The sequence below is a fragment of the Conger conger genome, chromosome 1 (assembly GCF_963514075.1).
Source record: "Conger conger chromosome 1, fConCon1.1, whole genome shotgun sequence".
NCBI classification, from domain to species: domain Eukaryota; kingdom Metazoa; phylum Chordata; class Actinopteri; order Anguilliformes; family Congridae; genus Conger; species Conger conger.
This window is the reverse complement of record NC_083760.1, coordinates 23,014,462-23,040,481: the sequence shown is the minus strand read 5'-3', so window position 1 is coordinate 23,040,481 and position 26,020 is coordinate 23,014,462. Positions and strand designations below refer to the sequence as shown.

The 26,020-nt window shown below is 44.2% G+C and overlaps 2 protein-coding genes across 3 annotated transcripts in view; both read right to left on the bottom strand.

The window, feature by feature from the left end:
* Window positions 1–32: 32 nt before the first annotated feature.
* On the bottom strand, window positions 33–7,693 carry LOC133122084 (uncharacterized). The gene is made up of 6 exons (XM_061231820.1): window positions 7,462–7,693; window positions 6,806–6,879; window positions 6,545–6,601; window positions 6,101–6,184; window positions 1,090–1,231; window positions 33–649 (listed from the first exon to the last, which is right to left on the bottom strand). Exons 1-6 carry the CDS (start codon window positions 7,691–7,693, stop codon window positions 33–35), a joined length of 1,206 nt encoding a protein of 401 aa, XP_061087804.1.
* Window positions 7,694–11,219: 3,526 nt separating this feature from the next.
* Window positions 11,220–26,020, bottom strand: part of slc35f4 (solute carrier family 35 member F4) — a 42,141-nt gene continuing 27,340 nt past the window's right edge. For both annotated transcript variants that reach the window (XM_061259460.1, XM_061259467.1), the window contains exons 2-7: window positions 17,062–17,362; window positions 16,415–16,634; window positions 15,377–15,502; window positions 14,457–14,649; window positions 14,224–14,313; window positions 11,220–11,943 (exon numbers count right to left, since the gene is read on the bottom strand). In XM_061259460.1, coding sequence (XP_061115444.1) covers window positions 11,702–11,943; window positions 14,224–14,313; window positions 14,457–14,649; window positions 15,377–15,502; window positions 16,415–16,634; window positions 17,062–17,362 — 1,172 coding nt within the window. In that variant the 3' untranslated portion in view covers window positions 11,220–11,701. The remainder of the gene's footprint in view (window positions 11,944–14,223; window positions 14,314–14,456; window positions 14,650–15,376; window positions 15,503–16,414; window positions 16,635–17,061; window positions 17,363–26,020) is intronic.

The following is a 26,020-nucleotide window of genomic DNA, read 5'->3' as shown; positions in this document are numbered from 1 at the left end:
CTTTTTCAGTTTAAGAAAGGATACTAGCCTTGTTACATCTCGCTATCCAAATCTAGCTGATTTTGGAAGGACGGAATGAGCTCCAGTTTAGTCCTGGTCAGTCGGCCTCTGTGCCACCGCCCTTCTCCTGCCCGGGGTCCAAATCCCCACCCTTCCTCAAATTTGGAGCGCCCGTTCCTCACTGGTTCACTTCTTTCCTCCTGTCGGATAGAGCTTGCCCATCCAGACTCCATATCCCACGGAGGTGTTTCTTCTCTGTTATCTGACGCCCCCCTGGGACTCTGCCCACAGTGTTCAAGCCCTTCCCATCCCAGCATCCAGGGAAGTCTTTTCTGTTCTCCCTGTGCGCCTGACTCCAACTGTCTGTGGGTTTCTTTTCTCCATCCGGTTTTTGTGGTTCTCTCCTGGTGGAATAACCCGGAATCGCCCTGCTCCGGTTCTCCCCAGGCCAGCTCCTCTTTCAGTAGTCCGTGAGATTCTGACTGAGGGCTCCTCCGCCTGTCCTGTTCCAGAGGCCCAGTGCTCCCGTGGGACAGGTTGTCGAGGTCGATGCCCTCCTGGCTGGACACGTCCCAGAAAATGTCTCTCTCAGCAGGCCTCTTGACCAGGTGTACCCTCTGCATCTCATTCCCATAATCCCCTCTGTCAACTGATCAAAGGACCAAGAGGATTATGCAGGGTTTCCAACAAGCATGACAGGATAAATTATTGCCGGCAATTATTAGCAATTAATTTGTAGTCTGACCACACTACCTGCAAATATTCAGTGCCGGTTAAATTCTTTGGCAATTTACAAGGCTCGTTTTAGACAGTTATTACAATTACAATCCTGCATTGTTATCCCAGTAATACTGGCGAGTTTCAGTGATCTACAACCCACTGGACCTTCATGACATGGTTGGAATTTGTAATAGCGTACAATTGATGCTTCTCATTCACCCATTCATACACAAACTCAACACCCCAACGGCAATTGGCTGCCATTCAAGGCACCAACCAGCTCATCAGGAGCAATTGGGGGTTAGGTGTCTTGCTCAGGGACACTTCGACACACGGGGTGTCAGGTGGCCAGACACCGGGCGGTCTCACCATGGCCTGTGCAGACAGTCCTGCCCTGCCTCCGTCGCTCCCTCTTCTCCTGCATCTCCCGAACCCGCCGCCGGTGCGACCTGCGCTGGCTGTGAGCCTGTCGACCAAGGACCGCCTGCGCCTCCAGGAACCGTCCCTGAGTCTGAACCGAAAAAAAAGATACACGTTCAGACGTGAGCCCGGTAAATGGTTGGCATTTGTATAGCGCCTTTACCAAAGCGCTATACAATTTATGCTTCTCATAGCCAATCACTGTTGGTGTGTGACTGTGTGTGTCATGCAAGGCACCAACCAGCTCATCAGAAGCAATTGGGGGTTAGGTGTCTTGCTCAGGGATACCTCGACGCACCCATGGCGGGCTCGAACTGGCAGCCCTCCAACTGCCAGACGACTGATCTTACTGCCTGTACCAATGTCGCCCGTGCAGGTGAGTTTATGAGTTCTATTTCTATTTCTGTCTGAAATGTTCAGTGGCAACTTAGCTGGATGGGATTAAATATGACCTGATACTGCATGCAATGTAGGTACAAATAAATTCCACAGTAAACGATTTATTTAAAGCTGTGGGTGGGCATAATTACGACTGTTGTCTTTGACACAAAGAGAACCCAGAACAGAAGCTGTCAGGTATCCTCAGTTTCCACACCAATTATATGACATAAAAGGAACATAAGCAAAAGAAGACTATGTTTATCTTTGTTTTATATGTGAAAATCAGCTGTAGAAAAATGCTCTTTACACTGGCTGCTCCTTAAACAACATTGAAAAATGCAGGGATTTAACTAGCTGTCTGGCACAACAGGCTCATGAAAATTCCTCTTTACACAAAACTGCATCTCCTGTACAGTATATGCCAGTAGGCAAAGCAGTCTAATGGATATATCCTTAGAGCTAAAATTAATTCCATATTTTATTTATGGGCGATTCTGCAATAATGGGAACAATTGGCCCTGCAACTTTAAAAAAAATGAAATCTAGTGAAACAGCCGTCTATTTGTCTCATTATGATCCTAAATTTGTCTGCACGGTATCTGATAATGGCTGAGCTTTAACTGCATTCATTTTTCACTGGAAGTCATAGGAAAATGTCATTTCTATTACATCATTAAACAACTAATTTCATTGGAAATTAAATGCAGTGCATTTCATTGTAAAAATAAAATGATTAGTAACACTTTAAAGTACAAGAGAATATCACCACTCATATTAACATTTATCTGCCTGTTTATATAAACTTCTTTTCTTTTTTTGTGGGATGATTACTGCAAGCACATATTTTTTGTATCTATCATGCAAACATTTACATAAATCATAATTGAATTCATCTTTAAGCAAAAGACAAGGTCTGTGGCAGGAATGAAATTGTGCATTTGGTAATGTCTAGATGTGCTAATGACTTATGGAAAGATTTTATTTGAAACCAGGTTAACATTATCTGCCATTTTTAAACATTCATAACAAAAAAACAACAACCCCAAACCTAACAGTGTCATGTGCAACATTCAAAGATAACATAGAAAATACTAGCACAAGATTAGCCTGATCTTTTCAGATGCGTAGAATGCTCCATGTTGCACCAGCACAGATAACAAAATGCAGAAAAGAGAAGCCAAGAACAAACAAACTGAATGGACATTTTGTGATTCATCAATGTCACATGTCAATGTCATACACCACTCATTGAAGGCTTCCAAAACACACGAACCAGCAATAACAGTCTACTACTCATTGAGTGAACAAACATCATTCCAGCCCCACATGTCTCTGTCGCTGGATGGGTCTCAGACACCAGTCTAAATGCGATCCTTCATCAATACCATATCATGTCATGCCAAATTGTCTTATAAAGAGACAAATACAAGAAAATCATTGATATTGACCATGCTCTGAATCAATATCAATGATTTTCTTGTATTTTCAGGTTTTAAATAGGGTTTTAAAACTGCAGAGATAATAGATGTGGTCATTTCCACCACATCCTGTCATTACCATCACAACCAAATCAATGTTGGGAATGACTGTTGTGGGAATTACAAAAGTACAGTTTTTGACTAATAATGGCAAGGTACTTTGCATGCTATGGCAACACTTATTGGTAACATATGATGTACACTAAATATACAAAAGTAAGTTTTGAAAATTATTTCACAATTTAATTAAATTAGTCATTTTGGAAATGACAGACAATACAAATGTTCTCTACCCAGGTGACATTTACCTTGATTTCCCTTCACTTTCAGAACATCACTTCAGGAATCTTTATCCTCCTCAGACATGTGCTTGACTGTAACTGTATGTTACCATGGTAGGCAAGTAACTTTTACATTGAAAATACTTTATTTTACAAGTATTGTTGCTGTTGTGATGGGAATGATGCCACCAACATGGAACAGGTATATTTTGTATAAAAAATAAAAATAAATTCTGTTATAATAAATAGAAGGAAAGCTGTATTTTTTTTTTTATCTCTGTTGATGTTCACAGTAACCGTGGCATTATATTTGGAAAGAGACCTTGCTGCTGATTGTTTTTTTATTTTATGGAAATTGTCAGTATATTGATTACCAGAAAAAGGGCAGTCCATAGCGGTCTATTATATCAGGGTGAACTGCATCTAAACAAAGTAGTGAAATCTCGAAATGTGTATATCTGGATGGATAGATAGTACTCTGGGTAAGGGGAAATATACTTTAATTTCATTTTTGGGTGAAGTTGTGTTCACCTGTGTTCAAACTGCATGATAAATAAAGATCACTAGCTTTGTGAGCTCCCACAACTGAAACAGCAGATCATTAATTTAATAAAAACATTTTTATTTATTAGCAGGATAAGCCCCTTGAGATGAGATCTCGTTTTCAAAGGGTTCATTCGGATGGTCATGGAGACCAAGGAACTCCCTGTGGAACTTCTTAATGACGTTGTTAGGAGGCAAAAACCTGAAATAGGCTATAAAAAGTTATCGGCAAAGCTTTACATCTTCCGATGAACACCATCAAGTCCAATACAATAATAAAATATATGGCACAGCCCAGACACCAGAAAGATCAAGTCATCCTACAAAGCTGGGCAACTGTCAGACAAGCTACAGCAGCGAGTTGCAGAGCTCATGGGCTGAAATGGGAGAAAGTGTCTAGAGAGCAACAATCTCTTCAGCACTTGGCAGATTTAGCCTCTTTAGGAATGTGTCTAGATGAAAGGCCAATGATAAGTCATGCCTGGAGTTTGCCAGATGCCATGTGACAGAATCTGAGACCTTCTGGAAGAAGTTTATTGGTCTGGTGAGACTAAAGTTAAGCTCTTTGGCCTGAAAACAAAGTGCTGCTTCGTGATAATCAGCCTATGGAGCAAAATACATGCAAACCGTGAGACAAACCTGTTTCAGTCCCCAAGAGATCTGTTTTTGATGAATAAAAACAGTTTTTTCATCATAAATGGGTACGTTCATGAGGGGGAAATATTTAACTGCATGACAATTTAATATGGAAAAATATGAAAATGTTCAGGGGGGCTGAATACCGTCTGAAGGCGTAGCATAATCTATTTTTAATTGTGCTGCACCTCATTACACAATGTCTTGAGAATAAAAATGATTGCATCTTCACAAAGCTGGATCAGTTATGATCAAGAACTAATAGTTATTTTAGAGGGACTCTTGAGAGACCATTAGTATGAATTTAAACTGAAATAACTTTTCGGTTGAATGAATATGTGAGAATACAGTGACATTTATATGTTGAGGGACTTGGCTGAAGAACTCATGATACAAAACCGCCAATAATTTCTCCATGGGCTTCGAGGGCTGTGAAGCTAGTAGCATGTAAACCCCCCCCCCCCCCCCTTATCATAACTCAAGACACACTCTTGAGTGTACTTTATTGACCGAGACATCACTTTAGCTTAAGAATAATTTGCCGTCTTGGAATGTACAAGACCAGTGCTTCTCAGGACCCACTGTGTATGCTGTTTTTTGTTCCAAGCATAATAACATGCACTGTAAGGATCTGCTAATTGTTCTTAATTAGACACCAATTGTTCTTTAGTAGACATTTTACATCATTTGAAGGAGAAATGACTGTAAATGCCCCACATAAATGCCCCATATTCACATCCCAGGAACTTCAATCAATCCAACTTCTGCTTTCATTTACTGTGCTGTATGTACTATATGGCCAATGATTCGACTGAAAGAGGCTCCATTTTCAATTGATTAAATTACAAACTGACAGGATAAATCAGTTGGGTCCCATTTGCTCAGAGTGTGAAAACCTGAAACCATCTGTGTAAAGTTAATGGACTTTACTGTCAACAAGTGGCAACAAGCCAAACGTCAACTGTGTTAAAATAAGTTGTCCATTATGGTAGAACACATTTTCAACGACCTTAATTGATCAAGAGATCGACTAAGACAACCAGCATACACAGTTATTCCCCAGGACCCAGGTAGAGAAACACTATTAGACCGATGTTTCTGGCATCCACATGGAATGAGGCCAATCTAAACAGAAAAAATACTCGGAACGCCTTGGAATTTTCAAATCTTTGGACAACATTCAGAAATCTCTGTTACAGCTTCATTTTCGATCCTGAAAAAACACAGGTCTCTTGATGACTTTTTTGTGAATACCTTTGAATATATTGGGAAAACTGCACCATTTTCCCTGTACCCTGTAACTGATCCCAGTTATGGCTACGCCCCCCCCACTCGCTTTCCACTCCACCAGTGCAGTAATCAGACCCAACGGGACAGCTACGCCTAGGCTCAGCTCTTGCCAGCTGTCTCTCCCACGCAAATGCAAGAAGCATAGCTGTGCCTCGCTAGAAAAGGAGGCCATCCCCCAGTGAACACAACATTCTCACGACGTTGCTTTGACATCAGTAGAACAATATAACAATGTTGCACTGAGGACATTTACATGTGTAGGGTTTGATAATTCTCATCCATGAGAAAGGTAGCCACATTGTGCCGCACTGTAGAGTTGCGTGTGGTTAAAGCCAGCTTGGTGTTTTGTACCTGCAGAAGACCACCTGTGCCACAGCGCCCCTCCTGGCCGCGGGTGAGAGAGTGGAGGACAGCCCCACTTTTCTGTCCTGTCCCCTAGAAGAAGAGCAATGAATAAAGAGAAAAGCTACAGCTGCAGAGTGAACGATAACATAGTATAATGACAGGGTATATGTAACGAGAGCAATTTTTGCCAAGGTGGGATTTGAACTCGTCAAAATATTTGTTGAACGAACGTGTTACCAGTCAGCTGAAGACTAAATCACCTCTCGCCAAGGGCAACGATGTACTTTTGAAAGTCATCAGGGAGCGTTGTTGCGCGAACTTGCTACGAACCTTCGCTTTCCTGCACCTCACAGTGCTTATTAACAAACTAGCCGAGCTAACCCTGCTGAAACCCAGTCCCTGTTTTATAGCTGAGTAGTTGCCAAAAAGGAATAGGTGGAGACATTTTACCAACACCTTGGAGGCTTCCTCGAGCAGAATTGTAGGTGGAGCCAGAGGCTGAAGAGCCTGAGAAAAGAGTAGAATGATAGGTCACAAAAGGCCACCGTGACAGTGTCCTACAGCAAAACCGTGGGACCCAGAGGAGCGCTCGTCATCTTGTACTTCTCAAGGCTTTTCTTTTTTTTTCAGAATGACAATTTATACAAAAGAGCTTGCCTGATGAAAGCTTCAAGGACAGGCAGAAGTTACCTCAGCTAATGAGCTACTGACCTGTGGTCTCCGGGGAGGATGGGACTGAATGATACTGTGTCCCACATTGGAGCCATGACTGTGAGACATGTAGCCTGCGGACAACCACACACAGACAGACTGACAGAGAGACATACACAGAAAGGACTGGACGGCTTCACAGTAATGTTTGCTCCGTTTTGGTCATTTCCAATAATCGCCTTATTGCTCTGTCTTATAGAAGGGTGTGGATCTGCTTCCTTCTGCATGTGCCCTTCCCCTCATTTTCCCTGAGATTCTGGAGCTGTTTTGTGAATATTTTGTCCTCAGTAGGTGAGCTGTTTACTGTTCATCTTTTCTGTCAGGTGGCATCTTGCTGAACCTCATATCTTTCTCAAGGGATACAAACATTTCCTTTGTTTTACTGACGGTTTTAGATACAAAATGGAGACATATACAAATGTTTTAGTGATGGCATGCGATAGACACATAGACACATTACCTTTCATTTCCTCTTGTAGGTGGCCTTGGGTATTCATCTCATCTGAGATGTACATCTTCTACAAACACACACACACAGGCACAGACACATACACACACACGTGCACACACACACACACACACACACACGTGCACACACACACAGACACACATATATGAAACGTATATGAAGTGTGGCAGAAATGACCAAGGTATACCTGCAGTGAGCGGGGAGAAGGTCAGCGGTACTTGTCTCAGAGGGGGTAGCTGGGTGTTCCTCCTCATTCCCAGACTCCCCTGTTGCTCATCTGGGGGGCTCTCCAACGACTCTACGGTCCAGTTTGAGATGGGCTGACTGAATCTATGCTCTCCTCGGCTGCTTTGTCGTTCCAGCGGACCGTGAGATGGAACCACCTGAGTCAGCTTCGGCCTGGTGTTACTTGAGCCCATGTTCCACAATCCCCTTCAAGAAAATAACTGATATGACCTTGAAATCCCTGACTGCAAGGTCTCTGTTGATTGGTCTGCCTGTCACTCCTCAAGAGTAGATTGCTTTCGACCCCTAGTTTCACAATTAAGTGTAGACTTCTCAGTCTCCTCTGCTGATCCCAAAACATTGGGGCTGACGTCCTTTCCTAGACCCGGAGCTCCTCTCCCATGGGGCTTGGAGGCAGATGGTTCCAGAAAGAATATGAACTGTATGTCCCAGTGCCCCTCTTTCTCTTGACGGTGAAGCAGCTGAAGGTCTTGTGGCTCTTGTGTGTAGAACCTTTAGTTAGTCAGTAACTAGAAACCAGAAGGGCTTGCCAGCTCAGACCAGCTCTGGAGTTTGTGTGTCCACCTGTGTCCCTGTGTCTGTCTGTCCCACGTCCTCTCAGTTTCCCCCCACAGTGCTACTGCTCTTTCTCCCCTGTTTGACTGTCTGCAAAGTGCAGTAATTAGAAACATTTATAGTTTTAGTTAGCGAGGCAGGTACTGTACATGCCCCCTCCCTGTCTTTTTTTAACATTTCTTCTTCTTCACCCCAATGAGCTGAGTTTCTATGACAACCTTCTCCCCACAGGTTACTTTCTAACTCCGAGTTAACGATTCAGTGACTGCAGGTTTTTTATAAAACCCCCCACACACACTTCTCCGGCTGCTCAGGTGTGTGTGAAGGGAGCCCGGTCTAATAAATGACAGCAGCAGGGATAACTCAGTAACAGGCACATTTGCTGTGCTCTGTCTGTATTGTCATTGGTCAGAGCTGAGTGCAGACCACTAAGTCACCACCGTGCAATTTGATCAGCTGTGTTTGGTACAGTGCACAGCATCATCCAAAACCTAAACCATTTAGGGTGACTAAAGGGTTTTCAAATCAAGGTCTGGTCCAAACACAACACAGTGATGGTTCATGGTCAAAAAATTATAATTTACATAAATTGTGCACAATAGTCTGTGGCTTGTGGTTTGTGGCCTGCGGTGAGAGACACAGGCTGTAACTGGACTCTTCTCAAACAAGCTAACATCTGCAAAAGTAACATCTAAACTAAAGCTGATACGGAGCTTTCTGGAAAGACGCAAAACCACGAGTCGCACACAAAGTCATAAAGATGACGTATGCTGCAATGCTTGCTTCTGGATTATGTACATCTGGCATCAGTGGCTGTGGTGCTATCTCTCCCTCGCAGAGGAGCTGAGTCAGTTGCCTTGAGGAGGTAATGAGAATTTAATGCCATTCGCCCCCCATTTACCTCTCTTCAACAAAAACATCCCTCGCTCCCATCCTCCCTTGTTCTCTTGCTCTTCTGGTTTAATGGAGCAGCAACATTGACAGATTCTGTCATTTCAGCAAATGCCTCATTAAAAGGCACATCTCTCAGCACAGCAGTCTTTAGTGCAAGCAGCCTGGTCATTTGGGATAGACTGTCACTAAGCCTGTGTGTGTGTGTGTGTGTGTGTATATGTGCGTGTATGTTTATGGTAGAATTACAAAATGGAAGGAGTGTGTGTGAGTCTATAGTAGGAGAATTACACAGTGGAAGGTATATGTGTGTGTGTGTGTGTGTGCGTGTCAGTGAATTCATATGTGCTCTCATATTGTGTGTGTGTTTCTGTGTCAGTGGGTATAGGAGAATTTATGTTTGCTCATGTAATATACATGCGCACATACTGTATGTGTTTGTGTATAAGTCTGACGCAATATGTTTGCTCATATAATGGGCCAGTGCGGGTGTGTGGATCAATACAAGAACAGCAGGTGGTTTTCAGGTTGAATCTTTGTATTTATGGTAAACTGTGTATGAGGAAATCCCAGGCAAGCAATGTCATCACCCACTTGTATGTGCCTGGATGTTCTCTCAGTTTCACTCCGAGATCCTTCTGTACCCTCAAGACCGAAACCTTCCTCCCTCATACTGCAGCTTCAGCAGCCCAAAATAATCATGTTTTGAGTGAAGGAGACAAGCAGGCTAAAAATGAACAGATTATAGCCAGATTTCACTGCAAGAATGGATACACCTTAGCTTCTTTTAGCCCACCCAGTTTTCACTCCTGCATCTCTGGTCTTGCTGGTTTCAAGAAGCTACAGTCATGGCTGTGGGACTTTTCATCTCTAACTGATAATTAACCAAAACTGAAAGCAGCTTCATTGGTAGTCATCCTATTAGGTGTAGATATATTATATGACTGCCAAGAAAACCTCCTGTAAGTATATGCTTCATGTACTGGCATAGTGTTCTATGTATATGTATCTTCATCCCACTAATGCTCCATTATTTAAATTATTTAAATAATAGATGCTCATTTGCATCTTCCCAAAATGTGGTTCTTGGGTAAAATCAGCTACCAGACAAAATAAATGATTAAATTGGGTTAATTGAGTTCTACCGAGGGCGGCACGGATGGTGCAGTGGGTAGCACTGCCGCCTCACAGCAAGGAGGTCCTGGGTTCGAATCCCCGTCGGCCGGGGCCTCTCTGTGCGGAGTTTGCATGTTCTCCCCGTGTCTGCGTGGGTTTCCTCTGGGTACTCTGTTTTCCTCCCACAGTCCAAAGACATGCAGGATAGGCTGATTGGAGAGTCTAAATTGCCCGTAGGTATGAGTGTGTGAGTGAATGGTGTGTGTGCCCTGCAATGGACTGGCGACCTGTCCAGGGTGTATTCCTGCCTTTCGCCCAATGTATGCTGGGATAGGCTCCAGCCCCCCTGCGACCCTGTTCAGGATAAGCGGGTTAGGATAATGGATGGATGGATGGAGTTCTACCGACCGCTTGTTCCTGACCACATCTCATAATTTTTGTCCCTCTGTGACTCCTGGCTTTATGTCGCACTCTTGCGGTAAAGCCAGCCATTTCCTCACCGCGTACGAGGCCAGGTCTCGTGTCAGGTTACATAACAATCTAGGCCGGGGTAAACATTATACGCACATACATGATCCAGCCATCGGTCTCCAGCGGTCTCGCATAGCCCCAGCAGTGATTACACAGTCCAGGGATCTGAGGGAACCTTGTGGAGGGAGACTTCACAGGCCGTGTCTGCCTGAGCCACTGAGGTGGGCCGCGACCGGCTGGTTAGCCTGCCCCATCACACTCCATTCCAAACCCAGCGCTGGTCACAGTGGATCAGCACTCACTGGTAATGACTGTGAGACCTAATGGGCCAGCTCAAGAGAAAGGCAAACGTTTGTATTCGGGTGGGAGGGTTGGGAGGCACACTGACTAATGGTGTAGATTGTGTTTTCTGAAGTTTGCATTAGTTTCACATTGCGATTTCGCGCGGGTCAATGAGGTATATAATTAGCAGTTTGTCAAGGATGTGGAGGGAACCCATCGGGCAGTGGAACAAGAAAAACCAGCTGGGATGTATCAACATAAATCAATGTTTGTAAAATGATGCAAATATTGCCTTCAAGGAATTCCTGAATTGTCCTTTTATTAAAAAAGAAATAGAACATGTTTATTAAGCATAGAATATTTTACAACCATTCCTGTATATAATACTATTAAGACATTTTTTTTTTATAGTCCCTATTGATATATTTCTGAATGCGTTCAATTAATACAGATAAGATTGAGCCATACCGGCCCAGTCAATAATTATATTCACAGAATACAGTTTGAGTGCAGGATGAGGGAGGGGGGAGAGGGTGGGGGTCGGGGGTGTGGAGAGGAGAGGTCGTGCGAAGGGAGGGTTGGGTGCGGCCAGGTGGTATTTCAAACAAAATACTGCCTTTGCTTCGGCGAACTCAGGTCGATAAGTCCCCTCGGCTCACTCGGAGGTCTCCATTGCGCTAAAAGTCCTTAAAGGAAATGGCTGCAGATTTCTCTTCGCTGTTCTGCGTTACACGTTCCCACCGCCACTTCCTGCTTCCTTCTCAGCCTCCGACCCCTAGCTGGGGATTGGGAACACGTGCGGGGCGGGGTGGTAGGGGTTGTGGGAGGTCAGGACGGGTCAGGGGGTCGGGGGGGTGGGGGGGGTGTCATGCCAGCGGGATGGACACGGCTCCGTTGGCCCGGCTGCGGCTGCGTGTGTGGGCGCTGGAATCGGTCAGCTCCTCGCCGTGGTCCTCGCCCTTCTTGTCAGCGAAGGTGGCCAGGAAGCGCAGCGTGACGGAGTCCCACTCCTCGGGCAGCAGCAGCAGCAGGAAGCCCAGGCAGATGATGCAGGTGGCGGCCAGGCGCACCACGCTGAATATCACCTCGTGCTTCAGCACGTCCACCGCTGCGGGGGGAGACAAGGCCGCGGACCGTTAAGCGCTCCCTCCCAGAGACCGCTCAGGCCTCTCAGCTCAGTGGAGACATTCTGCACTGTAATGTCCAGGCCCAAGCCGTGATACGAGTGTTTGACAGAGTCTCCCATAGCAACACTGCTATCTGAGAGTGTGTGGAGGGTAGTCCCTGTTCAGCCATTGGTGTTGCTGAGGGCAAGAGGAAGTGCGGGGCTAGTTTGACTCGTATGTACTCTTGTAGACTTTCATTGACACGGGCCATTTCACTGCGCAGAGTAAGCCCAAGGTGCTCCTTACACCAAGTATTTTGAGCGAGCAATGCTGCTGCACCAAAGTTTCAAAGTGTTTCTTCACAATTTTACAGACAGACAAAAGCCATTGTGTTTCCTGGTAACAATTCTCCTTGGGCAACACTGTATATAACTGGTCCCACTGTGGTGCCAAATGAAGTAGGAAGGCAGCTACTGCAGAAACAGAATGCTTAAGAATATACACTACCTTGTAACACCTCAAGCTGAAGGACTTTGTTGAATGTGTCTTTGTTTCTTCATGTTTCTACTGATTTATCAATATTTTACATTTACAAACCAAAGTTAGTCAAGCGAGTGTAACTGAGATACGGGGTTTTGTATTTACTGTATTTACCTTCCAATGCAGAAAGAGTCTAAAAAAGAAACCTATAATTAATATAATAACTCATCAGATAGTTCAGGTAAACTTTTTAAACTTTCCTTGGAAAGGATGAAAACATTTATTCATAATCTCTCATAAATGCATATAGCCTGAAACATGAATTATGTTCACAGACGAGAAAATAGCAGATTCAAATTTAAAATGTTAATGCAACATTCATTAATAATAAGCAAATGGCAATCAAAGGGTGAGTTCAAAAGCTAAGCTAAAAAATCAAAATAAAATGAACTGATTCCAGATCTGTGATAGAGGTCTCCTGTCGTGACAGCATAATATTTCTGCTGCCCATTGGCTGATCATGAGCCCCAAAATGCATATAATAAACTAGCACAACCGGAAAAAGGGATTTACGATGAGGAGAAAAGAGCCCCCGGAATCACAACAGCACTGGATGCCTCACAATCAGCACAAGTGGGCCACTTCCATCCTGCAGTCTAGACGCACTGAGAATCACAGGTAACCTACCGACCTTGACATAGCGTGTTGTATCGGAACATTTTTTTCACTACAGGAAAAATAGTACTTCACGTCACCTTAGCAATTTGATCTCCCATTAGAAGCTGAGAGAGAGAGAGTGTGTGAGAGAGACATCGAGAGAGAGAGAGAGAGAGAGATATGGGGAAATGGTGCAGGGGTGTCAGACCTGCTGTGTAATCACTTTGCTTCTGTGTAGTGATGGCGGAACTAAAGGGCTGACATCTGACTATACTGCCTGTGCTTGCTGTGAGTGTCTGTGTCTACATCAAGTATGTGAAGCACCTAACCCTTTACCAACATGTCACCACTGCTGACTCCTCCACCAGGGCACACCGACCTGACACTTGTATGATGAGTCCTTTTTAATGAAATGTTCTGAGAGGTAGAGAAGCAGCTTTCTTTGTTTAATGAATACAATTATGATATTTAAAACAGGCTAACCATCTGCTAGGTGCCTATGTATAGAACCTGCAAATCCTCTTTGATTTTTAGAGTACTTGACATTTCCCTGTATTCATTTTTGGCCAATGAATTGCAAAAGTGCTGTCTGTGCCTCTTCTGTCGTGTTTATGGTAAATGGGTTTCACACTCCTGCTATCGGATTGGCTTAGATTTCATACTACACATTACTTGATGGGCAGCCTATAGCCTAGTGGCTAAGGTACATGACTGGGGCCCAGGTGGTTGGTGGTTCCCTGCATTGCTCCATTGTCCTCTGCTTGGTCTATTCAACTATTAGTAGCTTTGGATAAAGCTAAATAACACATTATTATTAGTATTACCTATTGGTATCGAAGAAGGTGTTTACTTTCAGGGCAGGTGGTGGCATGCATGACCACCTGAATACAGCAAACCGGGTGTATTTTCTGAGCCTACCGACTAATTAATAATAGGTTTTGTATATAAATATGAGCCTTAAGGGCACCTACACACACATACACACACACACACACACACACAAACTTACACACAGACACACTAACACTCACACACACAAGCACACACACGCACACACACACACTCACACACAGACACATGCACATGCTCACACATACTCACACACTAACACTCACACACACAAACACACACACACGCACACGTACCTGCGTTGCCTGGCACGCTGAGCAATGTCCCGATTGAGATGAGGATAGGGTAAGTCAGTACCAGTCCCACATTGACCAGGATATTGAACGCTGTGGAAGGGAGAGGGAGAAGGTTATAGTGGCAGACCAACACAACACCACCATCCCTCCACTGGCCCTCACAGTGAGGACAGGAGACAGAGAGTGTATGAGAGAGAGAATAGAGAGTGTGTGTGTGTGTGTGTGCCACTCACCCAGCCAGAGCCCTGCCACTCCACACAGGTAGCCCCAGGGCAGAGTGGAGAGCGAGCCCCAGTGCTCCACCTTGGTGAAGTAGAGGATGAGGGGCACACAGGAGATGAAGATCAGGTTGAAGAAGCCCAGAGTGGAGAAGAAGTGTGCTGCCTCACCCAGGTTGGCACTGCCAAGGAACATCTTAAACAGCACCTGAGCGCAAAAACAGCAGATGTACACAAACACATGTTAAATATCCCTTAAAGATCTATGTGCACAGGAACTACGAAACATAAGTTTCATAGAATTACCTGTGCCTTTAATTCAAGGACTTGCCCAGTCATTTCAATGTGTCATTCCAACAAGTTAAAACAGTGCTACTCAACTCCACACCCTGTGGGTCACACTGCCTGCAGGCATTCTGGCACCTGATTTCACTAATTAGCTTATTATCTGAACCAGGCAGGAAAAATAATTAGTCAAATCAGCTGGGCTAGCACACAGTTGAAGCAAATACCTGCAGAAACTGTGGCCCGAAGGATGTTAAAACATTACAAAACTACTGTATTTTACTTATTAAAAAAATGTCCTCACTATGCCTAAAGCTGAATGTAATGCCAGGATCAGTTCTCTAAACCCTGATTTTGATCCAAGTTTCTAAGCAAAGTTATTTATAAAATATGTCCATGAATCTTTTCAAAGAAATAAAAAGCCTGTGTCATAATTGTAACACTTTGAAGTAATTTCAAGTCCTTGATTATATCTCCGAAAAATTAGGAGATTTTCAAACTGAGGGAAAGCTCAGAAAATAGTTTTGGATGTTATTTTGTTCATCTAATTTCTGAAATAAACCAAATACACCATCTAGCTGTGGCAGGTATGAGCAGCTAATTTATAAGCAGTGTGTTTGGATGAAGAGATGGATGGTGAGCAGACTCACCTTATAGAGGGCAGATGTGGAGGCGGAGCCCACAGCCAGGGCCACGCCTATGATGGAGTCGCCATGGAAACCGTCTGCATAGGCCATCATAACGATGCCTGTGATGGCCATGATTGCAGCCACAATCTGGAAAAGTGTCAAAGAGGACTGTGGGTAGAGCTAACAGGAAATCCACCATCTGTCCATGCCTTCACTTATCCAACACCGTGCTAACCCTCATGGCCTAATCTTAATGTGGATCAACCTCCTCAGTGTCTCACAGTGACTGCCGTCTTGCAAAAGGCATAGTATGCTGGATTGTTTTGAACATAATATAAAACAAACATCGCTCAGTCTTTACTATGATACACTGCAACCTGTGCCTGTGTTCACTTCTGCCCGAGACCTTGCTAGTATTTATTATTCTAAAAACTCCTTGGGCCTGGCCATTTTTATTTCTGTGCCGTAACCATTAAAATGGCTAGCCAGCTTTCAGTAACATTAGATAGCTGCCGCATTATTCAGTTTTGTATATCAGCTGGCTGGTTATGATAGCTGGGTTCCACGGCAAAGTACTAACATTACTGCTTATATTTTCAGAAGATTCTACTGGTGTATTTCCTTTCCTGGGCCTGGAGCTCATGCCTAAATCCAAAAGATAAAGATAAAAGCGACCATGTATTAATACCTTTGTAAGTATGCGTGTTTATGTTACGGAATTGTGCAGGCAGGCTAGAGAGCGGACTGAAATCCACTGTTAGCACTAGCATCAGTGGCTAGCATCACCACTAGCTAATGTTTAGCTAAAGTTAGCCAACTGAATACAAACGGTAATATCAGTTAAATAGCCAGCTAAATGGCTTGTGAGGAAAGCAACTAGTAAAGCTGATGTTTTGTGAATCACATCAGACCACGGTTTCTCAGCTCATTTCTATCACAGCACTTGGTCATCTGCAACGGATATGCGAGGTTGAGAATGGGGTGTACACATTTTATTGTATAAACACAATTCTACATCATCTGCCTCTAACTTTCCCTGTCTTAAGGGACCCCACTGACCCGCACGCCCATGAAGCGGTCCTTCAGCACAATCCAGGACAGCAGGAAGACGAAGGCCTTGTGGCAGCAGTAGAGGGCAGAGACGTCGGTGGCGGTGAGTTTGCGCAGGGCCAGAAGGTACAGGTAGTTGGTGAGGGTCCACAGAATGGAGAAGGGCGCTGTCCGCTTCAGGAGCAGTTTGAGGGTGAGTCCGTCCTCCCCAAATATCCGGCTGCATTCCCTGCACCATACAGACGGGGACGGGGACGGGGGAGGGAGAGGTAGAGGCGTGGAGACCGTATCCATCACAGGTAACAATCCCAACGCGAGCCGGCCTTCCATTCAAGCATCCGCAGATTTACAATTACACATTATGTGCCGGCCGTTCCTCTTCATTATGCTCAATATCCCAATCTATCCGCCTGACTTGTGGCCGTAATTACGGGAGATACGCGACCGTACGTTATTTATATTCCGCTTTTCCTGGCACAAACTAAATATGCTGCCTCAGATCAAATGCACTAAGCGGTATGCAGAAGGGGCATGCATATTTAAACATCACGGCGTCTATAGTTGCAATTTTGGGATGAGCCTGCTGGCTAATCCCCAACCCCAAACCGGTAAGGAAGGGCTGGGGAGAGGGGGGGGGACCGAGGACGGAGCCAAACCTGATTTTCTGGATAGGCGTCTGCTTCTCTCGCGTGGTGACCAGGTGCCCGGAGTAATAGAGGGGGAAGAAGAGGATGTTCCAGTTGGTGCTGAACCAGGTGATGAAGAAGGGGCAGGAGAAGGACTGGAAGGTGAGCTGGACCACCTGCGTGGTGCCCACCCAGGAGGACGAGACGAACAGGACCACCAGCAGGCCGCCCAGGACCTTCAGCGCCGCGCCGGCGCACGACTGGCACTGAGAGCGCTCCCCGCTGGCCTCGCTCGCCGGCGTCTCAGCGTGGGAGTCTGAGCCCTCCTCTCCTGCAGGGGGCAGCGTACAGACACGGGGAAACCGTCATAACATACTCCCGCCTCTTTCAGTAATGAAGCGCTTCCGTTACAGTGGGCTCCAGAACTATTGGCACCCTCAACCCTTTGATGCACAAGCTATGCAAAGATCTCAGTTGGGTCACTTTTGACCCATGCTGTGCTTCAAAGGGTTAAGGCTTTTTTTAATAAAAAAGGCTGCATATAATAAACAACATGGATAATGACCTGTATTTTATGTTCAAATATACAAGAAAACTACATACTTTTATTTCAATATATTTATTCTCATGTTTCAATGTTTTTTATTAAGTAATCAAAATCTTTCTAAAAAATGTCAGGTGCCAAAATTATTGGCACCCCTAACAATTATTGTAACTAAAATCAAACAAAGTGAAATTGGCCATACAATTTTACTTTAATTTAGTTCATCTCAGTCTAAAGGAACTATGTTGTGACATTCCATCGCTTACTGTTTCACGAGAGTATAAAAATGAGGTAACAAGCATGCCAAATCCCTGAGCATGGGAATAGCAAAAGAACTGTCAATTCAGAAGACACAGACGGTAATTGACTGGCACAAGTCATGTAATAGGTACAAAAAAGAACACATAAGCAGTTAAACATACCGCCTAGCACTGTAAGGGTACAATAAAAAGGCATAAAACATATGTAATGGTTGCAAACGTCCTAGAAAGAGGAGCCAAGTGTACATTATCCCCACGGACAGTAAGGAAGATGGTGAGGGAGGCCATAAGTACCCCATAAGATCACAGTTTAAGAATTTAAATTGAAAGAAAAAAAAACAGAAAAGGGCTCCTCCATACCAGTAACTCTTTGGAAGGGTGCTGGTCCCTTACTGAGCACAATAAACAAAACCAAGCATCTAGAGTTTGCCAAACCTCATTGGAATTAACACTGGAAGAGAGTGCTATGGTCAGGTGAGACCAAAACTGAACTGACCGTTTTGGCTATACACACGATCGACATGTTTGCTGGCAAAATGGAATGCGTACAAGAAGCACCTCATACCTACAGTCAAATATGGAGGTGGGTCAATTATACTTTAGAGATGCCTTGCTGCCAGTGGTCCTGGGGCACTAAGATCAATGGCCCAATGGATTCAATAAAGTACCAGGAAATCTTTGTAGAAAATCTGGTTGCCTCTGCTCGGAAGCTGACACTTGGTTGTAGGTAGACTGTCCAGCAGGACAATGACTCCAAGCATACATCAAAATCCATACATTAATAGTTAAGTAAAAACAACAAGCATGTTCTGCAATGGCCATCTCAGTCACCAGATTTAAATCCCATGAAAAACCTGTGGTCTGAAAAGGAGTTATAGAAATGATAGGAAAATACTTTTTGTTTGCAGAAAGTATTACACCAGGGGTGCCAATAATTGTGCAACCTGTTTTCTGGGGAAATATTTGTTTTATTTTAAAAATCATTAGAATAATTAATAAAACACACTGATTTACACTTGTTGGAAAATATAGCTTATGTCAACAACTGTATTTTATTATTTTTTTTAGTTTATAGCACTTTTTGTGCATATTTATCAAGGGTGCCTATAATTATTGAGCCCATTGTACATTTTAAAAGTGTCTGTGTATTAACCATTTTAGAAGTTGCACTGTTGTCAATATGCAGATGTGCACGAGGTGCTGTTAATAGCACCGTTTTGTTATCCCAGCAAGTATTTTAAGTGCTTTCCTGGAGGGGTCCAGCAAAAAGTATTTTCAAGAGAGTAACATATTGATCTATTGTCCTTGGTGAATACCTCTCACGGACCGAATTACCGGCTGAGGCACAAATGCACAGCTTTGTTAAAAATGTGTTGGCTTAGCATGGCGCTTCTGAATGCCATAAATAGCCCCACGGGGGTCACTACAGATGCTGACAAAGTGACACTGCACACAGACTCACAAGCACAGAAACCCAATCCTCAGGCCTCAACCCTCAGTCTCTGGGGCCCTGCGTTCAAAAGGAAAACGTCAGCCCGAACCCGTGACATCGCGCTGAACACGACCTCCTTGTCATTCACGGTGTCTGCTCTGCAGCTGGGCCTGGCGAAATCTGTCATTTTTTAGCTGCTGACGGCAGCAAATACGCCGTATATTGGAAACGGGGAACGATCGGGATAGCTCTGCCAAGATTGCTCCAATGCCGCGATTCGGGTGTAAAAAATTGGACAGGTCTACTTTGTTACTGACACAGCAAAACAGTGGGTCACCGTGCCTCCACCACACATTGGTGCCCTCTCCATTTTATCACTGGGCCATTGTTCCCTCCACTACACTGGCACTGTACATCAGGTGCGGCTAAAGCACTCAGCACATCAAAGCTCGTCCACTTCAGGTTCAATCTGACCTTCACGGATCTGAACCGGCACTTGGTTAGCACCCCGCTTCCGCCCTGCCTTAGCTCTGAAATCAGATTGGTCGCAAACCTGTTCTTTGAAAGGCTGCTATTTTAATCCCATAGGTTTAAATTAGCAGGGTAGATTTGGGAGGAGCGTGTTGTTCAGTGAAGATCACACGGAGAGGGCGGTTTGATGAGGAGGACCTTGAGGCTGAGCTCTTTAAGCTTTCAAGCTGAGAGAAAATCCAACAATAGGGAAAGGTTAGCAAACAAGCTCTGCTGTTCTACCCCGCGCTGCATGCATTGTACCAGAGAGGAAACGCCGCAGATGTGAAAGCAGCTCGCCGAGTTCTTTGTTTGGCTTCTCTGCACACTGTGTTTTCTGTGAAGCAGAAGTTGAGTTGAAGTTGAGTGTGTTAGGTGGTTCAGGAAGCCCTCAAGCTGAACCCAAGCCCTTGTCCACCTTGTTCATTTTGAGCATCTTATGTTTCTGCGCACAAAGCAGTGGGGCAGGTACTGCACGGGCCAATATGGTGGTGGGGCCGGCCAGTTAAGGAATCAGTGGACCCCGTCTGGACAACAATCAATGCCTTGGGGCTGGGGGTGAGTGGGGGTTGGGGCGGGTGGTTTCCGGAGAGCCCGGATCAATTTCGCTATACTTCCAGCGTGATCAATTTACACCAGGGCAGGAATAAAGAATGGCGAGCGCTGGCCTGGGCTGCTCGCTGGATCAGCGCTTTGGGATCAGCGCGCTCAGTCCCACCACCCTGCCCTCTTCACGGTCTCAGCGATTTAGAGCCCATCCTGTCCGTCTGCCTGTCACCGTGCAGCCAGTCTTCCTGCCCTCCTCCCTGCTACCTCCACTCCCTTCTCATCACATCTCATGTTGATCCTTTGGGCTGCTTGCATCATTCATCCTGGTTACTTTTGAAGGTCCTATGTTACTCTGAACATTATTCGGTGAAAGACAGCTATGTCGTCACAACATGTGTTCTGCCTTCAGGAAGTTGCGCTTGTCCAGCAAGCTGGTATGAGATGTATTGTCGTGGGCCAATGCCACTCATTAATCCAGTCAGGTGTCTGATAATCCCAAACCATTTATCAACAAATACCAATGCTCGCACCTTAAAGCATGCTGTACCCTGACAGAAGTTGTGATGGAATGCAGTAAATCTAATAGACAAGGAGTAAAAAATAATTCTGAATAAGGCACATACACACACAGAAACACAAAAAACAAACACACGTGAGCATAGTATACGTGCACACGCAAGCATACACACAGAAGCACTATGGCTTAGTCGGTAGGTTTGATCAGGGGACTACATGTACTGAAAAGTACATGGATTCATATACTGTATGTTGCTTTGGATAAATGCATCTGCTAAGAAACATATGCAGCATATACACACATGCCCAAACACACACAGAAACCTGGGAGGGTTTGTCCATTCTGATCTACAGGCTGGCTCTGTATATCATTGGACTGGAATTATTGTAACCAGGAGGAGCACTGCTTTCGCCCTTGGGCAGAGTGCTCCAGTAATCTGAATAAGGCTGTGTAACGTTCAGTCTCCCTGGATAAGGGCGACTGCTAGGCAAGTACATCGCACAAAGGGCGAAGGCAGGGGGTTGAATTGATTCTTGGCAAGGGGTGCTGACAAGTATAGAGTACTATGCTAAAAGGATTGCGTTACATCTTTGACTCTTCATATCCAGTGAACAAGAGCTGGAATCTAGATGTCTAGAGGGGTGGAAATCTAGGTTGAGAGTAGGTTTGACATAAATGGTCTAGGTTAATGCCAAAATATCCCAGGTTTTACCCGGATGTAGCCTGGCTACAACCTAGTCAGCTAGAAGACTTTGGTGTGTAAAGATGTGCAGGTCCAGAAAAGGGTGGGAAACAGACTGCTGGCAGTGAACAGCAGGGACATTTAAGGGCACTTAGCCACAGTTATTGATTGTCCCTCTGCTTGCATTCAGTGAATGAACCCCAGGACTCGTGTGAAACCTAAACTAATCAGGGACGTTTGATCTCCAGTGCTCCTCTGAGGAGTTGGACTGGCAAATTAATTCTGCGAATAAGGTACTCTGGTGTATATATAATGTAAATGCAAATAGCCTAAAGACAACACAGAGGGATATAGACGGTGAGCACAGCGAATGCACATTAACTAAAGTGTGAAAGCTATTCTAGCAGAATGGTGCGGTGGGACATTTCTCCATAAAGGCTGAAGCCTTATTTGCAGTATGCGGAGAGAAAAGTATAAAAACACAGTTGGTGACAGTGAGAGGAAGTTTTGTTGCTTGGCACTCTCCTTGATGCCACTCACACCACCTTAGCCAAAGGGTACAGCTAATACAACCGAAAGCTGAAAGAATTGTGAAAGGAGAGAAAGAGATTCACTCCTTTAATATAAACTGTAATAACAATTCTGGTCCTTGCTACCAGTCCCTGTAATATTTTTACAGAAGAGATCAAAAATCCAGATGATGTTCATTAGTACATTACAGTGCTATACTGGAGTGAAGCAAGGTAACCAGGATTCATTTAATAAATTGATAATATTCTGCAGACCAGCCCCTGGCTAATTATGTTAGTTAAGGCAAACATGTCAAAACAAATGAGGCAGTTTGTGGCCAGAAAGGTCAATGACAGACCCACCAGCTCAGTACTTTTGGACGTTCAGCCTTCTCTGTCCGAGCCACGCAGCACGGGAACACTCTGCCCACAAATGTAGGGACCTGCACTACCCTTCGACTGTTCCAAAAAACTGGGTCCAAGAACACCGGACCTGTAACCATAATTAATCTCCGGCACCTGTGTGTACCACCTCCAGCTATTCAAAGTGTGGACATTTTGCATTTACTGATTGTTTTTATTGCTGCTGGACTGTTAATGGTTTTTTTAATATCATGTAACTTTATTGTCATTGTTATGTTGTTGACCTGCCCGGGGACTACAGATGTAAACTAGCCGCGAGGCTAACTCCGACATATTTATATTGAAGAGTGAACTAAAATTTTGATTGATATACACTGTCCCTGCCGATTAAATCTTAAATAAAATAAAATAAAATAAATAAATAAATAAGCAGGCACATCAACAAAAGCTGCCTTTTGGCTTATACATCTTTTATAATCTTATGTGCATAAAATGTTGACTACAGGCCATTAAGGTCTTATCCCAATTCTGTAAACATCAAGTAGCTGCGCTCCAAAGGAGACTGAAGACCAGAGGTGGAAAGTCCAGGGGGCAGTGCTGACTGCTATGCATTTCTTCTACACATTAACTCATTAGCTGATTTCACAAATTAGTTCAACCTCCTGGCTGTGGAATTGTGCTAATTAGCAAATACAGGTGATTAGAACCAAATACTGGCTAGGTCATTAACTCCCTGATCCTGGATTTTCCACCCAGAAACAGATTCCACCCTGATTTGGTCAGAACAGTTCTAAGAAGACTGCAGTGCTGCAGTACCAATATTTGGTACATTGTTAAGAAGCAAGTACGCACTGTTGAGTTCAGCAATGACCTGGTAGACAGAAGAATCTTTTGAATGGTGAAGAAAAATTCCTTTGTAACTGTTCAACAGATCAAGAACACGCTCAAGGATTTACAGTACCCATGATGTGTCAAAGACTCCCATCAAGAGGAGACGACACCAGCATAAACTCGGAGAGTTCACCACAAGATGCAAACCCCTGGCAAGCCTCAAGAATGGAATGGCCAGGCTACAGTTTGCAAAAACATACATTAAAAAACCTGTAGAGTTCTGCAACAGTGTTATGGACAGATTAGTTGAAGAGCAGCCTGTACCAGAGTGAAGGGAAAAGAAAATGGAGAAGAAAACGGAACAACTCCAAAGTACTATTCCACCTCATCTGTCAAACAGGGTGGAGGTAGGCTTATTCATGTACAGTATGGCTGCCACTGGGACTCGCTCACTTGTCGTGTTCATTGATGATGTCACTGCTGATGGCAGCAGCAGGATGAATGCTGAAGTATACAGAAACATCTTGTCTGCTCAGATCCAACCAAATACAGCCAAAGCAACCATGCAGGCCAAAAATTGGAAAATTCTTGACTGTCCAAGTCAATCACCTGACCTCAGTCCAATTGAGCATGCATTTCACTTGCTGAAGACTGGACTAAAGGCAAATAAAAGCAAGCAGGAGCTGAAGAATGCTGCAGTACATGTCTGGCAGAGCATCACCAGGGAAGATATCCAGCATCGATTGCAAAGGATTATTAAATATGATGACTTTTCGGTTTGTATTCATTTGTCCAATTACTTTTGGTCCCCAAACATTGGGAGGACTTTGTAGAAAATGGTTTATATAGACGGTGCAATAAAGTCTGCACAATCACATAGTGATTTATTTCAACTGTTTTCTTGCTGGAGCGCTGAGCAAAAACAACAAAAAATACTTACAGACTGCACTGTATACCGTTCAGTGGTGTATTTGCCCTTGCCTTGAAACTTAATCAGTTAGACCTGGGCATAATTTTTGCCCTCAAATGATTTGTGTTACAAAACACAAGCACAGCTGGATTTGGTTGCAGCCAGTGTCCTGATATGTCTTGCCATTATGTAATTCACCTGACAGTGACCTCTGGAAAATCTCCCAAAATCCAGAATATAAACAGGAAGAGAGGCTGACTCTGTAAGATCTTCAGGACTGTTTTTCCCATGACCATCTATTCACTGTTTATTTAATGCCCAATATGATGCACAGCAGAATGAAGTCGATCTACTTCAGTATTTTACTGTCTCATCAAAGTAAATTCACTGAAAGGCCCTTGAAGGCATATATCTTTGAGTGCTTTCCTCTGTGCTGAGAACAAAAACAACACACACTCCACACTCTTTTAGGAACCCAACCTGTGTATCAGATAACCAGAGATAAAAGGATCTTCTGAGCATCTGCAAAAGATGCCAAATGTAAAGCTGTCCTGGCTGATGTACTATTCCTAGACCTTATAGTCCTCCATTCACTAGTGGTCCATAGCTTCAATAGCTGGTCTCAGAGTAATGCCAATATGACAAACCCTCCCTGTCTCTCCTGTGGTTCTCTGGTCACACTTTGAGAAACCTACAGAAGACTCAGGACCACAAACGTACTGTAAGAATGCACAAAGCCAACAATGGGATGACATTGGTCCAGGCAGTAAGAGCAGTTGGAGGGTTGCCGGTTTGATCCCGCCCTGTGTGTGTCGAAGTGTCCCTAAGTGCCTAACCCACAAATGCTCCAGATGAGCTGGTTGGTGCCTTGCATGGCAGTCAATCACAGTTGGTGTGTGAATGGCTGAATGAGAAGCATAAACTGTACAGCACTTTGGATAAAGGCGTTTTATAAATGCCAACCATTAACCATTTACAAAGCCAATCAAGTCTCCTTCGAGGGGTTTTTGCTATGGACAACAGCCTTAAAGTTCACAAATTGCTTTCATATCCATTTTCTGCCCCGACATTGTGGCAGTACTCTCCAGAATGAGCTCTTATTGACCATTGTATTACTGCATTATTGCCTCAAACTATACTTGTAGGTATGGCATGAACCATTAAAATAAGCGCTACTTTCATGCCACACATGCACATGCAGGCGGACTCAAGCACAGTATTCGCATGAAAATGAAACAAAACGGTCAAGTGCTACTTACTGCAAGTATGCAAGTAGTCTAATGATTTTTGGCGCTATTCCTCAGGGGAAATAAGTGCTGGATGGAGCTAGTGAGGGGGATCCGACATGTTTTATACAGGTTTTTAGCCATTCAGCCTTGCACTAACACCACATGTAGCATATTGCTGGTAATCAATTCCTTGCAGAATGTACATTGAGTTAGTATTTGGACAGTGGTACATTTTTCCTTTTGTCTCGGTATACTCTGTATTTGAAATAAAACAATGAATATTAGGTTACAGAACAGACTGTCACCTCTAATTTCAAGGTTCTTACATCCATGTAGGAATTACATCCCTTACGAAAGGTATACGAAGGCTTTCAGTTTCTAGTCTAGATTCTAGGCTTTTGCCTTTGGGGTCTGTTATTGTCATTTGTCAATATGAGGACTAGAGTTGTGCTAAAGACAGTAAAGAAGCCTTTTTGGGGCTGGGAAATGAGCAAAAACAGTCAGAGACATAGGCCAAACAGCATTAAGAAGAAAGAAAGCACGGGTGAGCTGACTAATTTCAAAGGGGCTGGCAGACCAAGGAAGACCTCTACAGTTGAAAGAATTCTCACCATAGTGAAGAAAAACTCTTCAGGAGGCAGGCATGGATGTAA